General features: G+C 45.1%; 1 protein-coding gene across 15 annotated transcripts in view; it reads left to right on the forward strand.

The window, feature by feature from the left end:
• The window catches only part of LOC126247140 (synaptopodin-2), a 420,967-nt gene that overhangs the window by 63,955 nt on the left and 343,247 nt on the right, over nt 1-13,765 (forward strand). For 4 of the 15 annotated variants that reach the window (XM_049948451.1, XM_049948466.1, XM_049948455.1 and 1 more), the window contains exon 1: nt 11,170-11,402. The exons of 9 other annotated variants lie outside the window; for them this stretch is intronic. In XM_049948451.1, coding sequence (XP_049804408.1) covers nt 11,185-11,402 — 218 coding nt within the window. In that variant the 5' untranslated portion in view covers nt 11,170-11,184. Of the gene's footprint in view, nt 1-11,169; nt 11,403-13,765 lie in introns of those variants that run through there. 2 more of the 15 variants (XM_049948453.1, XM_049948454.1) reach the window with 2 other exon arrangements.

A 13,765-nucleotide genomic window follows, 5' to 3' on the forward strand; every position in this document is an offset into this window, starting at 1 on the left:
GGAATTCTTACTCAATTGTTTAAGCTGTTCTGCCCACATCCCGTTCCTAATCCTTTACATATCGCAACATTTCTACACGTCTTTCTTGCATTCAGAAAGCTAGATTTGCGCATGATGGTTAAAAATGGAATTAATATTTTTACAGCGTAAATCGGTTCCGCATTAACGAATTACAGTATCCGTCAAGTTTCGCTGGCCATACAATAATTACAACCCACACTGGACTTCTGTGAATAGCTGCACTTTAATTATAACGTCTAGTATAGTTATTCAGTGAACATGTCTCACGCGTAATAACGGAAAAATCGTGCCTTGCTTACAGTCTGAGTATCACTGCACTAACCGTCTTTCCACCAGAGAAAGACTCTGGCTTCCGTATTCGAAGACAGCGTTATAGTATAGTAAGGCAGCCTACTGGATTATCACTGTTGTGACGTTCATGCCTCGACCAGTCATGTCAGATTGACCATAAGTTCATAAAAAATCTCGTGTCAAATCTCTTTTGCCGGAATATAAAATAATATTTTTTACGTCTAATGTCTATACAATTAGCAAAAAAGGACAATAGTGTTCAGAATACGAAGGTAAGTGCAACATTCAAAGTTGCCTACCTCGGTTGTCTGTTTTGAGTCTGTTATACGATCTCTATTACTTGCATCGTTTCCCTTTCCTCCCTCATCTGACTACACTTCCCAGAATGCCAAATTTCAGTATCAGTGTTTAGCCGCCATATCACGGTCTCAAGCACCTGTAATAAGATTCTAAAAGTTCAAAACATGTAGGTTCTCTATGATACCACATGCAATGGCTCTACACCATGTAAGTCTATGTTGTATATGAAATGAAATGATCGTGTGGCATTGTTGGCCGAGAGGCCCCATTCGGGGAAGTTCGGCCGCCAAGGTCGTGTGAGAATTCCTAAGGGATCACACCGCTGAGGTCATCGGTCCCTAGACTTACACACCACTTAAATTAACTTAAACTAACTTATGCTAAGAACGACACATACCCATGCCCGAGGGAAGACTCGAACATCCGAAAGGGAGCGGCCGCGCAGTCCGTGACATGGCGTCTCCTACCGCGCGGCCACCCCCGCTGCAAAGCCGCCAAGTGCAAGTCTTATTTCAGTCGACGCCACGACTTGCACTCCGGTGATGAGGATGAAATGATGATGAGAGCAACACCCATCCACGAGCGGAGAAAATCGCCAACTCGGCCGGGAATCGAACCCTAGACCGCTGCGTGGGAGGTAAGCACGTTACCACTCAGCTAAACAGGCGGACTGTGTTATACATGCTATGGGGTCAACAATAGACGACGCATTGCAACTCGAGATCTCAACCCAGGTTTCAGTAACCTCTTCCCGACGATATGTAGTGACACTCTGTCTGGAGTTTAGCTACTCTTATCGTCTATTCTTCATAGCCAGTCGAAGAATCCTACGATGTTCTCGTGGTGTTGGCTCAAATGGCTCTGAGCGCTATGGGACTCAACATCGTAGGTCATAAGTCCCCTAGAACTTAGAACTACTTAAACCTAACTAACCTAAGGACATCACACACACCCATGCCCGAGGCAGGATTCGAACCTGCGACCGTAGCAGTCCCGCGGTTCCGGACTGCAGCGCCAGAACCGCACGGCCGCCGCGGCCGGCTCGTGGTGTTGTCCTGCTGAAAAGAATCTTGATCGCTCTTCTTGCTAGACTATCGCCCGACCACCTCTGCGAAGTCGATGATGATGGTATGAAGCACGTGATGAGGTCAGTCTCAACGGTACTGCATTCACGGAATGTACAGATGCTTTATTTCCTAGTAGGAACAAACGCTCTACCTCCCAAGAGCAGTACGGACACTTTGAATTATTATGTAACTAATGAAGTATGTTATAGTAAGTGAAAGCTATAATTGTTTCAACAATATAGTAAACGGAGCGAACCACACTCTATCACACCGTAATATAATTAAATCAGAGCAATGCTATAACGCAAGATAGTTGGGAGGAAAGAAACTGACAAGCCATAAGAACAGCGATGCGCCATTACTCAAAAAACAAACCAGAGTAAGATACGTTCATGAGCCAAAACATGATGACCAATGCCAGCGCGACACTGAATGATGCCTGGTGATGTTGGTGGCACGTGACAACGGGGTAAGAAAGTATATAAGCGGGTCAGAGCTGACTGGGGAATTATTCTAGCGACAATACGGATTGCAGACAGAGAAATCAACTGACATAATGAGTTTGACAAACGACAGATTCTTAAGATGCGGCACCTGGGAACGAGCATCTCCCAAATGGCGAAGCTTCTCGGTTGCGCGCGTGCTACTGTCGTGAGAACCTGCACTTCTCATAGCAGAAGGTCGAGGTCGGAGGCTTTCCCGCTCTGTAAAGCAGGATAAGCAGCGATCGGTGACAAATCTGACGACAAAGTGCAATACAGGGAAATACATTATTGAACATAGAGCTCCGCAGTAGGTCATCCATATGTGCTTCTATGTTGGCTCAAAATATCATACATTTCAATTGCAGTGGGCACGATAGCATCGAAAGTGGACCGTGAATCAATGGAAAAGTACCGCCTGGTCGAATTAACAGTGTTTCTTGGTATATCTGGTCGATGCCCGTGACCGTGTACGCTGTTAACCAGGCGAACAGCTGTTCGAAATATGGACCGTGTCATGAATGCAGGCCGGCGGGGGCTGGATTGTGATATGGCGACATTCGCTAGTGCTTCCGTAGGACCTGTGGTACTTACCGAAGGCACCGCGACAGCTGCGGATTGCATGAACATTATTGGGAACTGCTTCATCCCTCCATGCTTCATGCCTTTTCCGACGACAGTCACACCTTCCAGGGGACAATAGTTCACGTTGCAAGGCCAAGTGACGCTACTGGCGTTTGATGAAAATGATAGTGAACTTACGTTGATGACCTGGCCACCAAATTTAACAGATCCGAACCCGATGGACCACATCTAGGGTGCTCACAAAGCACAGGCTGGTTATTTGACGGAATTAATGTGACCAATGCATAGACATCTAGTGTCGAATGCCTCCTTACACCAACTAAGGAACAGTCGAATCTATGCTATGAAGAATCGCTGCTGTACTGCGTTCCAGAAGTGGGACAACAGATCATATTGTTTTCGCTCATTAGTATACGTCGCAGCTACGATTCTGAACAAGGGACATGTTTACAGGACGTTTTATTAGAACAGCTAGAAGAATGTACATGAGTGATCAGTCAAAAGAATTCTGTTTTCACGACAAATTATAGGAGGCCGCCATGGATACGACAAACACTCGAACTCATTACATACATCAAAAAAAGTTTTGCATCACCTCAGTTCCCAGAACTCCTGAAGATAGACGTTGACTGTGGATACTGTATCATAGACACAGTCCATTTCACTGTTCAGAGATGTCACTAAACCCGCCCAAAGATGTGAACAACCATGCATGAGCAGCGCCTATTAGACGGAGGGGGTCCGACAGCCGATCAGTTCCAATCACTCCACCAGGAAGCAGGAACACGGCCCATGTTGTCTGTAGTTCAACCACGCCTAGACGGTCAATACCGCGGTTCGATCGCGTACGCATTGTTACTTTGTGCCAGGAACGGCTCTCAACAGGGTAGTGAACCAAAGCGATGTTGTTCGGACATTGAGGAGATACAGAGAGACGGGAACTGTCGGTGACGTGTCTCGTCCAGGCCGCCCAAAGGCTACTACTGCAGTGGATGACCGCTACCTACGGATTATGGCTCGGAGGAACCCTGACAGCAACGCCACCATGTTGAATAATGCTTTTCGTGCAGCCACAGGATGACGTGTTGTGACTTAAACTGTGCGCAATAGGCTGCATGATGCGCAACTTCACTCCAGACGTCCATGGCGAGGTCCATCTTTGCAACCATGACACCATGCAGCGGTACAGATGGGCCCAACAACATGCCGAATGGACCGCTCAGGCCGCCGTGGTGGCCGAGCGGTTCTAGGCGCTTCAGTCTGGAACCGCGCGACCGCTACGTCGCAGGTTCGACTCCTGCCTCGGGCATGAATGTGTGTGATGTCCTTAGGTTAGTTAGGTTTAAGTAATTCTACGTTCTAGGGGACTAATGACCTCAGATGTTAAGTCCCATAGTGCTCAGAGCCATTTGAACCATTTTTTTGGACCGCTCAGGATTGGTATCACGTTCTCTTCACCGATGAGTGTCGCATATGCCTTCAACCAGACAATCGTCGGAGACGTGTTTGGAGGCAACCCGCTCAGGCTGAACGCCTAAGGTACACTGTCCAACAAGTGAAACAAGGTGGTGGTTCCCTGCTGTTCTTTGGTGGCATTATGTGGGGCCGACATATGCCGCTGGTGGTCATGGAATGCGCCGTAACGGCTGTACGTTGCATGATTGCCATCCTCTAACAGATAGTGCAATCATATCGGCAGCATATTGCGAGACATTGGTCTTCATGTTCGACAATTCGCGCCCCCATCTTGTGAATGAATTTCTTTAGGATAACGACATCGCTCAACTAGAGTGGTCAGCATCTTCTCCAGACATGAATCCTAACGAACATGCCTGGGACAGATTGAAAAGGGCTGTTTATGAACGACGTGACCCACCAACCACTCTGAAGGATCTACACCGAATCGCCGTTGAGAGTGGGACAATCTGGACCAACAGTGCCTTGGTGAACTCGTGGGTAGTATGCCACGACGAATACAGGCATGCACCAATGCAAGAGGACGCGTTACTGGGTATTAAAAGTACCTGTGTACAGCAATCTGGACCACCACCTCTGAAGGTCTCGCTGTATGCAATGTGTGGTTTTCATGAGCAATACAAAGGGCGGAAATGCTGCTTATGTTGATCTTTATTCCAGTTTTCTGTACAGGTTCCGGAATTCTCGGGACGGAGGTGATGCAAAACTTTTTTTGATGCGCGTACTTGTTAGAAGCTAATTCTGTCAGCGAGGTGAAACCGAGCTCAATGTGCGCGATTTACGGTTTTGCCAGGAACATGTTGCAAGGTGACGTCCTATCTGGGCCATGGACTGCAGGTACAAGGGCCACGATATCGGCCTATTTGCATTTTTATTACTGAATTGAAGATTCCCATGGCAACCAGCGAAGTGCACAGATCAAGTTAGGGTTCTCCACGCATAATTATAACTACCACACGCCTATTAAAACGCACAATGAGCACAAGGTGCACTGCATTTAAAATGACGTATTATGAAGAACTTTCCCGCGGCAGAGTTCTCTACCGGAAACCGCTGCAAGTGGGATCGGTGCTGAGCATTCGGGGGGAGATTTTATAACACCCACAGAGTGGGCCGCCCAAGTCGGCATCCTGTGCAGAAGCTTCCCTTTGATCTTACCTTGGACCCGACGCCCGTACCAGACAACGGCGGCGCCTTCCGCGAATTCTGGAAGCGGCGCCGGTGTGGTGCTCTGATGACTGACCGCAGCCAACGGGTGCCTACCGAAAGTAACACTGATTGGACAGCCCCTGGGCATCCACACAGCGATCGGGAATGACGGTGACTGGGTAGTTCGTAAGAAAATTATTAGTCTCGGACGGCCCCTGGCGCCAACTCCTTCTGATACCTACAGAAATTAAGTACTCCCGTTTTGGCTTCGAAGGGAAGCGTAGCCTTTGCTCCGGTCCGTGCAGCGAAGTTTTGGTTTTTCGCCCGGCAGCCCGTACATTAGTTTTGCACATAAGCGATCATCACAGCTGTTCCACATCTCGACACCACGAGGTGGCCACCTGCTGTGGTTTCGACGTTCAGAGAACGTCACAGGGCATATATCTGCAGCTCCGGCCGTATTCAAATCTCTCTTGCCGCGAAGGGCTTGTTGTGAGCCATATATGCAGTTCTGTGCATGCTCAAAGTATAGTTTCCTTCTGTATGTCAACCTTCACGTTGATAGGTAAATCAACTAGAATCTCGTGCTCTCTGTCAGTGATAGAAAAGGTGCCAATCCGTACTGAAAAATGGAAAAAATTAGTACTTTTGTGTTAGTTCTCATTTTTATCTATGCACACTGTGCCACTGTGCACACTGAGGCATTACCTCATCATGCATATTGAGTTGATAATGTGAATACCTAGTAGTAATAAAAATTTCTTTAATTTTCCACAATATTCCTGGCTTTCAGTTAAAAATTGCCTGCCAGTCTCCTCAACCCAGTCATTATTTTCGGAGATTATTCTTGTGTTTTTATTAAATTGGTTCAAATGGTTCTGAGCACATTGGGACTTAACTTCTAAGGTCATCAGTCCCCTAGAACTTACAACTACTTAAACCTAACTAACCTAAGGACATCACCCCTAGCCAGGATTCGAACCTGCGACCGTAGCGGTCGCGCGGTTCCAGACTGTAGCGCCTAGAACCGCTCGGTCACCCAGGCCGGCTTTATTAAATTGATTCTTATTATGTGTGCGGTGTGCTTCCTCACCTAGCATGATTCTTCAACAGGGGCAAGGGATTAAATGTCAGATATTGAGTATAGGAGTCATGTCAGAGGGATTCTTTGTAGAATTCCGAGTTCGCATAATGTACCATCTGTATACTGCCTCACGCTGAAATATACTCGGAGGACGCCTCCCAGTGTATAACAGAATTTTTTTCTAAACCTCTGCGTCTCCAATTTGGACCAAGTGCTCGGCATCTCTTAAGCTCCAAATGATTTACGCCGAGCCACGGTTTGTTGCCTCAGTTCTGACGTCCACACGGATCCCTGTCATCTGTTAGTGGCCAACAAGAGGCAGAAGCGCGGTGTGTGTATTTCCATTTGTCATCCGCTCATGCGACTGTGCAGACTCACAGGTAATAGTCGCTATGATGGAAGGCGTGCAGGTGCGGGTCGTATCAATATAACGTCAATGTGTTCATTAGTACTTCCCGGATATCTGCATACCATCACAGAATTGTTTCGCAAATGGGAACGCTGTAGTGAGGTTTGGAAGACAAAGCTAAGGGAGAGGTACTGGAAGATTGAAATTTTGGCTTAGGATATGCAACGTTGTCGTAGGGCACAGACAATAAGTGTTCCGGGACGTCACATAGTTTTAGTAGCAGAGAACAATTGTTTCCATAAAATTAGCGGAATTCTGCACTGACGATAGTAGTTACGTTTGAACAATGATAAATAACGCGGGAAGAGGACGCAGATGAAGATGATACGGGAGATATGGTACTGAAAGAAGAATTTTATAGAGCAGTAAAACAGCTAACTCGAAACAAGGCCCCGGGAGTAGTCGACATTAAGTCAGGACTACTGACAGTCTTGGGAGAGCCAGACAAGAAAAAACTCTTCCATCTGATGTCCAAGATGTATGTGACATGCGAAATACCTTCAGACTTCAAGAAGAATATATTAATTCGAATAACAAAGGAAGCAGGCGCTGACAGATGCGAAAATTACCTAACAATCAGTCTCATAAGTGATGACTGCAAAATATTAATACGAATTCTTTACAGAAGAATGGAAAAACTGGCAGAAACCAACATCGGAGAAGATCAGTTCGGATTCCGGGGAAATGTAGGAATCCGTGAGGCAATACTGACCCTACAACTTATCTTGCAAGATGGATTAACGCAGTACAAACGTGCTTTTATATCATTTGTAGACTTAAAGAAAGCTTTTGACAATGTTAACGAAGTACCCTGAAATCAGTGAGCGAAATACAGTGAGCGAAAGGCTATTTACAACTTCTACAGAAACCAGTCGAATCGAGGGTGACAAAAGGGAAGCAATGGTTACAGAAGGGACTCCGACAGGGTTGTAGGCTATCCTCGACGTCATTCAGTCTGTAGACTGAGGAAGCAATAAGGAGACCAAAGAAAAATCTGCAGTAGGAATTAAAGTTCAGGGAGAAGAAACAGAAACTTTGAGTTTTTCCGATGGCACTATAATTCTGCCAGAGACACCAAAGGACATCAACGGAAGAAAAACGAGGATAATGGACTGCATTCGAATTAAATCAGGTGATTGTGAGGGAATTAGGTTAAATAACGCGACACTTAATATAGTGGATGAGTTTTGTTATTTCGGCAGCAAAATAACTGATATAACTGATGACGGGCGGAGCAGAGGAGAATATAAAATGTAGACTGGTAGCAACAAGAAAAGCCAAAAACATATGGCTCAAAATTTTAGACGAACAGTTGGTAACAGGTAGGTTTTTTTAAATTAAAATACAGAACGTAGGTACATTTGAACATTTTATTTCTGTTGTTCCAATACATGTACCTTCGTGAACTTATCATTTCTGAGAACGCATGCTGTTGATTGCGTGATTACCTGTAAATACCACATTAATGCAATAAATGCTCAAAATTATGTCCGTCAACCTCAATGCATTTGGCAGTAAGTGTAACGATATTCCTCTCAACAGCGAGTAGTTCGCCTTCCGTAATGTTCGCAAATGCATTGACAATGCGCTGACGCATGTTGTCAGGCGTTGTCGGTGGATCACGATAGCAAATATCCCTCAACTTTCCCCACAGAAAGAAATCCGGAAACGTCAGATCCGCTGAACGTGCTGGTCATGGTATGGTGCTACGACGACCAATCCACCTGTCATGAAATATGCTATTCAGTACCGCTTCAACAGCACGCGAGCTATGTGCCGGACATCCATCATGTAGGAAGTACATCCCCATTCTGTCATGCAGTGAAACATCTTGTAGCAACATCGGTAGAACATTACGTAGGAAATCAGCATACATTGCACCATTTAGATTGCCATCGATAAAATGTGGGCCAGTTATCCTTCCTCCCATAATGCCGCACCATACATTAACCAGCTAATGTCGCTGATGTTCCACTTGTCGCAGCCATCGTGGATTTTCCGTTGCCCAATAGTGCATATTATGCCGGTTTACGGTACCGCTGTTGGTGAATGACGCTTCGTCGCCAAAATAGAGCGCGTGCAAAAAATCTGTCATCGTCCCGTAATTTCTCTTGTGCCCAGTGGCAGAACTGTACACGACGCTCAAAGTCGTCGCCATGCAGTTCCTGGGGCACAGAAATATGGTACGGGTGCAATCGATGTTGATGTAGCATTCTCAACATCGAAATATAAATATATAATATATAATATAAATATTATATTTCAACCTTAAATTATTGTTAAAATGAAAAGTATCATTCTTTGTAAATGTTGTAGATAAAACAAAGGGAAAGAAAACTGTAAAAAGATGAAAAACGAAAATTGTAAGCTGTACGACCTGTTTGAAACTTCAGGTAACAGGTCTATAATTTGGCAATAAATAAATAAATAAATAAATAAATAAAATTCTCAACACCGACGTTTTTGAGATACCCGATTCTCGCGCAATTTGTCTGCTACTGATGTGCGGATTATCCAAGGGCAGCAGCTAAAACAGCTACTTGGGCATCATCATTTGTTGCAGGTCGTGGCTGACGTTTCACATGTGGCTGAACACTTCCTGTTTCCTTAAATATCGTAACTATCCGGCGAACGGTCCGGACACTTGGATGATGTCGTCCAGGATACCGAGCAGCATACACAGCACACGCTCGTTGGGCATTTTGATCACAATAGCCATACATCAACACGATATCGACCTTTTCCGCAGTTGGTAAACGGTCCATTTTAACACGGGTAATGTATCACAAAGCAAATACCGCCCGCACTGGAGGAATGTTACGTGATACCACGTACTTATACCTTTGTGACTATTACAGCGCCATCTGTCACAAAGCGAAAAAAGTGGTCCAACTAAAACATTCCTATTTCTTTACGTACTACACGAATATGTAATAAAATGGGGGTTCTTCTTTAAAGAAACGCAGCTGATATCCGTTTGACCTATGGCAGCGTCATCTAGCGGGCCAACCATAGCGCCATCTTGTTTCCCCCTTCAAGCTAGACGAGTTTCGTTCTTTGTAGTTTTTTCGTTTGATACTTATTTCGTGAGATATTTGGCCCGGTCACTATCAATGGACCACCCTGTATACAGGGTGTTACAAAAAGGTACGGCCAAACTTTCAGGAAACATTCCTCACACACGAATAAAGAAAAGATGTTATGTGGACATGTGTCCGGAAACGCTTAATTTCCATGTTAGAGCTCATTTTACTTTCGTCAGTATGTACTGTACTTCTTCGATTCACCGCCAGTTAGCCCAACTGAAGGAAGGTAATGTTGACTTCGGTGGTTGTGTTGGCATGCGACTCATTGCTCTGTGAACTTTTGGGCAGGCATTGTTGGTGATGTCTTGATAGGGCCCCATGTTCTTCCACCTACGCTCAATGGAACACGTTATCATGATTTCATACGGGATACTCTACCTGTGCTGCTAGAACATGTGCCTTTACAAGTACGACACAACATGTGGTTCATGCACGATGGAGCTCCTGCACATTTCAGTCGAAGTGTTCGTACGCTTCTCAACAACAGATTCGGTGACCGATGGATTGGTAGAGGCGGACCAATTCCATGGCCTCCACGCTCTCCTGACCTCAACCCTCTTGACTTTCATTTATGGGGGCATTTGAAAGCTCTTGTCTACGCAACCCCGGTACCAAATGTAGAGACTCTTCGTGCTCGTATTGTGGACAGCTGTGATACAATACGCCATTCTCCAGGGCTGCATCAGCGCATCAGGGATTCCATGCGACGGAGGGTGGATGCATGTATCCTCGCTAACGGAGGACATTTTGAACATTTCCTGTAACAAAGTGTTCGAAGTCACGCTGGTACGTTCTGTTGCTGTGTGTTTCCATTCCATGATTAATGTGATTTGAAGAGAAGTAATAAAATGAGCTCTAACATGGAAAGTAAGCGTTTCCGGACACATGTCCACATAACATATTTTCTTTCTTTGTGTGTGAGGAATGTTTCCTGAAAGTTTGGCCGTACCTTTTTGTAACACCCCGTATACGTCTTTCTTGGACACACAAGGCCAGATTTACACCTGGTGGCCAGAGTTGGAACTATTTTTTTCAGCATAAATTGGTTCTGCGTTAACACATTAGAATGTCTACCAAGTATCGCTGCCACACGATAATTACAGCCGTCATTGGACCTCCGCTGCAATTTAATTATAATTACCTGGTAATAATAATATGGTTATATTGTCATCCGTTCGGAGAGTGGCATTAGAAGTTCTCGCTGGTCACGGGTCTTAATGGGCTCGGAGTACCGATGGGCAATCACACGGTGGGAGGTGTGGGGGCGTGCGAACTAGGTCGTAGCGAAGCTGTTGGGCCAGTGCGCCGGTGCACAAATAACCTGGCAGCGGCGGAGCGGCCGCGTCCGCTGGCGCCAGCGACAAGTGCGCGCTGTCCGGTCCGCGGCGCGCCATGGCGCGCGAGGTGCTGGGCGCGCTCTCCGAGGTTATGCAGCGCCTGCAGGGCGTACAGGTTAGTCGCTGCACATGCCTGCAACCCCACTGGCCAGACGCGTCTCGCCAGTCCCGTGTCTGCTAGCTTGGAGTGGCGCCACTCGTCTGTTTTCACGCTGTCTTGCTTACCATAACAAAAGGCCGCATGCACTATTGCCTCGAGGCTTGGCAGCCTGTCAACAGTAAAGTCAAGGGACGATTTACCACCAGTTTTTCTTAGATTAGCTTAAGGTACAACGAACAGCGGACGTAATGTTGAGTGTTTCCCATGGAAAAACACTAGGACCACACCAGTTCGAATTTTACGTATTTATCCCAATACGTCACAACCCAGAAGCATGTCTGCGTTTGTGCCAAGTGTCTGATCATAAACTACGTAGATGTAACAATACGCACACATGTGCTCTGGCATCATCTGAAACCGCAATCAGCAAGGTAGACTCATTTTAACAGGTACCGAGATGGCTGTTTACCGACTAAAATGACATAGCGTTTAAGACACTGAATTCTCATTTATGGAGAGAGAACTTCAAATTTCCATTTAGCAACCCTCATTACTTTTTCTGTAGTTTCACTAAATCACTTTAGGCGAATGTTTCGAGATGGTTTCTTTTCCGAAAAGGCCACATAGTGATCGCTGCTACATCATTGCTCAACGAGTGACTTCGAAATCGATGAGATCCTAATCTCTGACCTCACAATAGTTTTACAGAAAACAACCGTTCCTATACGTTAACGAAACTTAAATCACTGAGAGTCACACAGTTGAGAGAAAGCTACAGACTTCGTGTCTGTTGCTGTGACACTCACGTAAGTATAGCCAGATCCAACAGTATAAGAGCTTTGGCGCCATTCGTGAGCAACAAAAAGAAGACACTGCAATCATCTAGACTGTGTATTTCACGCTACAGGCTTCTGTGATGACACATGTTGACAGGTCAAAACTGGGGTCGAGACGTAACTCGCACCCTGACCAATGCCTTTCATGCAAAATGCTCTTACCATCTGGGCTTTCGAACTAAATCTCACATTTAGCCTGTGCTGCTATCGATAACAGCGTAGCATCGTGTCGAGCAAAGCATTACAATGAGTAACAGAGCCTCCTGTTTTTGAAATCTGTCGAGCACCGTGAAAATTTACAACATAAATGGCGGCTGTGCACAGTACGACAGAAGCAATTTAGTATTGTTAGAAACGCTTTCATGTTCTTCCAGTTTCATTCACAATAAAACATTGAAGATTAAAATTAGTATGCATCATCGTGAACCAGCGTCGATGAGTTACACTTATAAGGCAGTCATAAAATATATTTACGTAGCTGTCATTCATAAAAAAATTTCAAAGCAAAATTGTTAGGACTAGAGCGCGTAGAACTCCACCTTTAGCGTTTTCGTAACAATTCTGAGTAGTTTCAGCAGTTCGAAAGTTATACTCGTTGCAATTCGGTAAGTTTATTGCTCATCTGAGCCTCTGGTTTTTAACTGTAGCCACGAAAGCGTTGCGGATTGCAACCAAACAGCAAACATATGCCACACGTTTTTGCTCTGGTTATATCATTGCCAAAGCAACGAAGCATGTTCCAAAAATAATTTTGCGTTTCGCCACTAGCGATTGACTGTGGGAAGGCTGCCAATAGCTGTTTGTGAGAGCAGCTTGAATGTCTGTTAAAAGAGCAGTCTGTTATAAAGGAGACTGCGCAGCCTTCGTTCTTTCTCGAATAACTCCAGTGATGAATAAAAAATAACTCCCGTGAGCTTCATCTTAGCTGTCCAATCTTTACCCAAAATGCATACTGGAGAACGTGTATATTCCTGGAAACCCTACCGCTAATAGAGTCAAGAACCAATTCCAATGACTTATTACGAAATTTCCAACGTCATTACTTCCAAATTCATTGTAAATTTGTATCCTAGAACGTAGATAGCATAAACTATGTTATTTTTCAGATTTCGTATACATGGTGTACAGCTGTAAGTGTCAAAAGTCATGAGATGCTTACCTCATGCCTTTTAAAACACACTTAACACCGTTCACGAGCGGCATTTCAGACTCGCTATCTCTCTCTTTCTCTATCTATCTGTCTCTGTTTCCCTTTATGTCTACGGACGTCTTTCAAACGTACGTTTGATTAAGTCAACTTTGCAGGTCCCCAAGAGCGCGTTTACTACAGGCCAAAAAATTTTGACTTGGGTGCCATCTATGGCTATATTCCAGAGGTGCTCAGCTGATTTCATGTGTGGTGATCTGAACTCACATCAGTTGTTGAAATTGTTCACAGTGATTTATAAATAAATAATGAAAAATTTTGCTGCAGCACTATGCAATATTGTCATCCTGAGCATGGGCTTCATTGATGGGATATCTTAAATCTTTCGAAGGAAG

The sequence above is a fragment of the Schistocerca nitens genome, chromosome 1, assembly GCF_023898315.1.
Source record: "Schistocerca nitens isolate TAMUIC-IGC-003100 chromosome 1, iqSchNite1.1, whole genome shotgun sequence".
NCBI lineage: Eukaryota > Metazoa > Arthropoda > Insecta > Orthoptera > Acrididae > Schistocerca > Schistocerca nitens.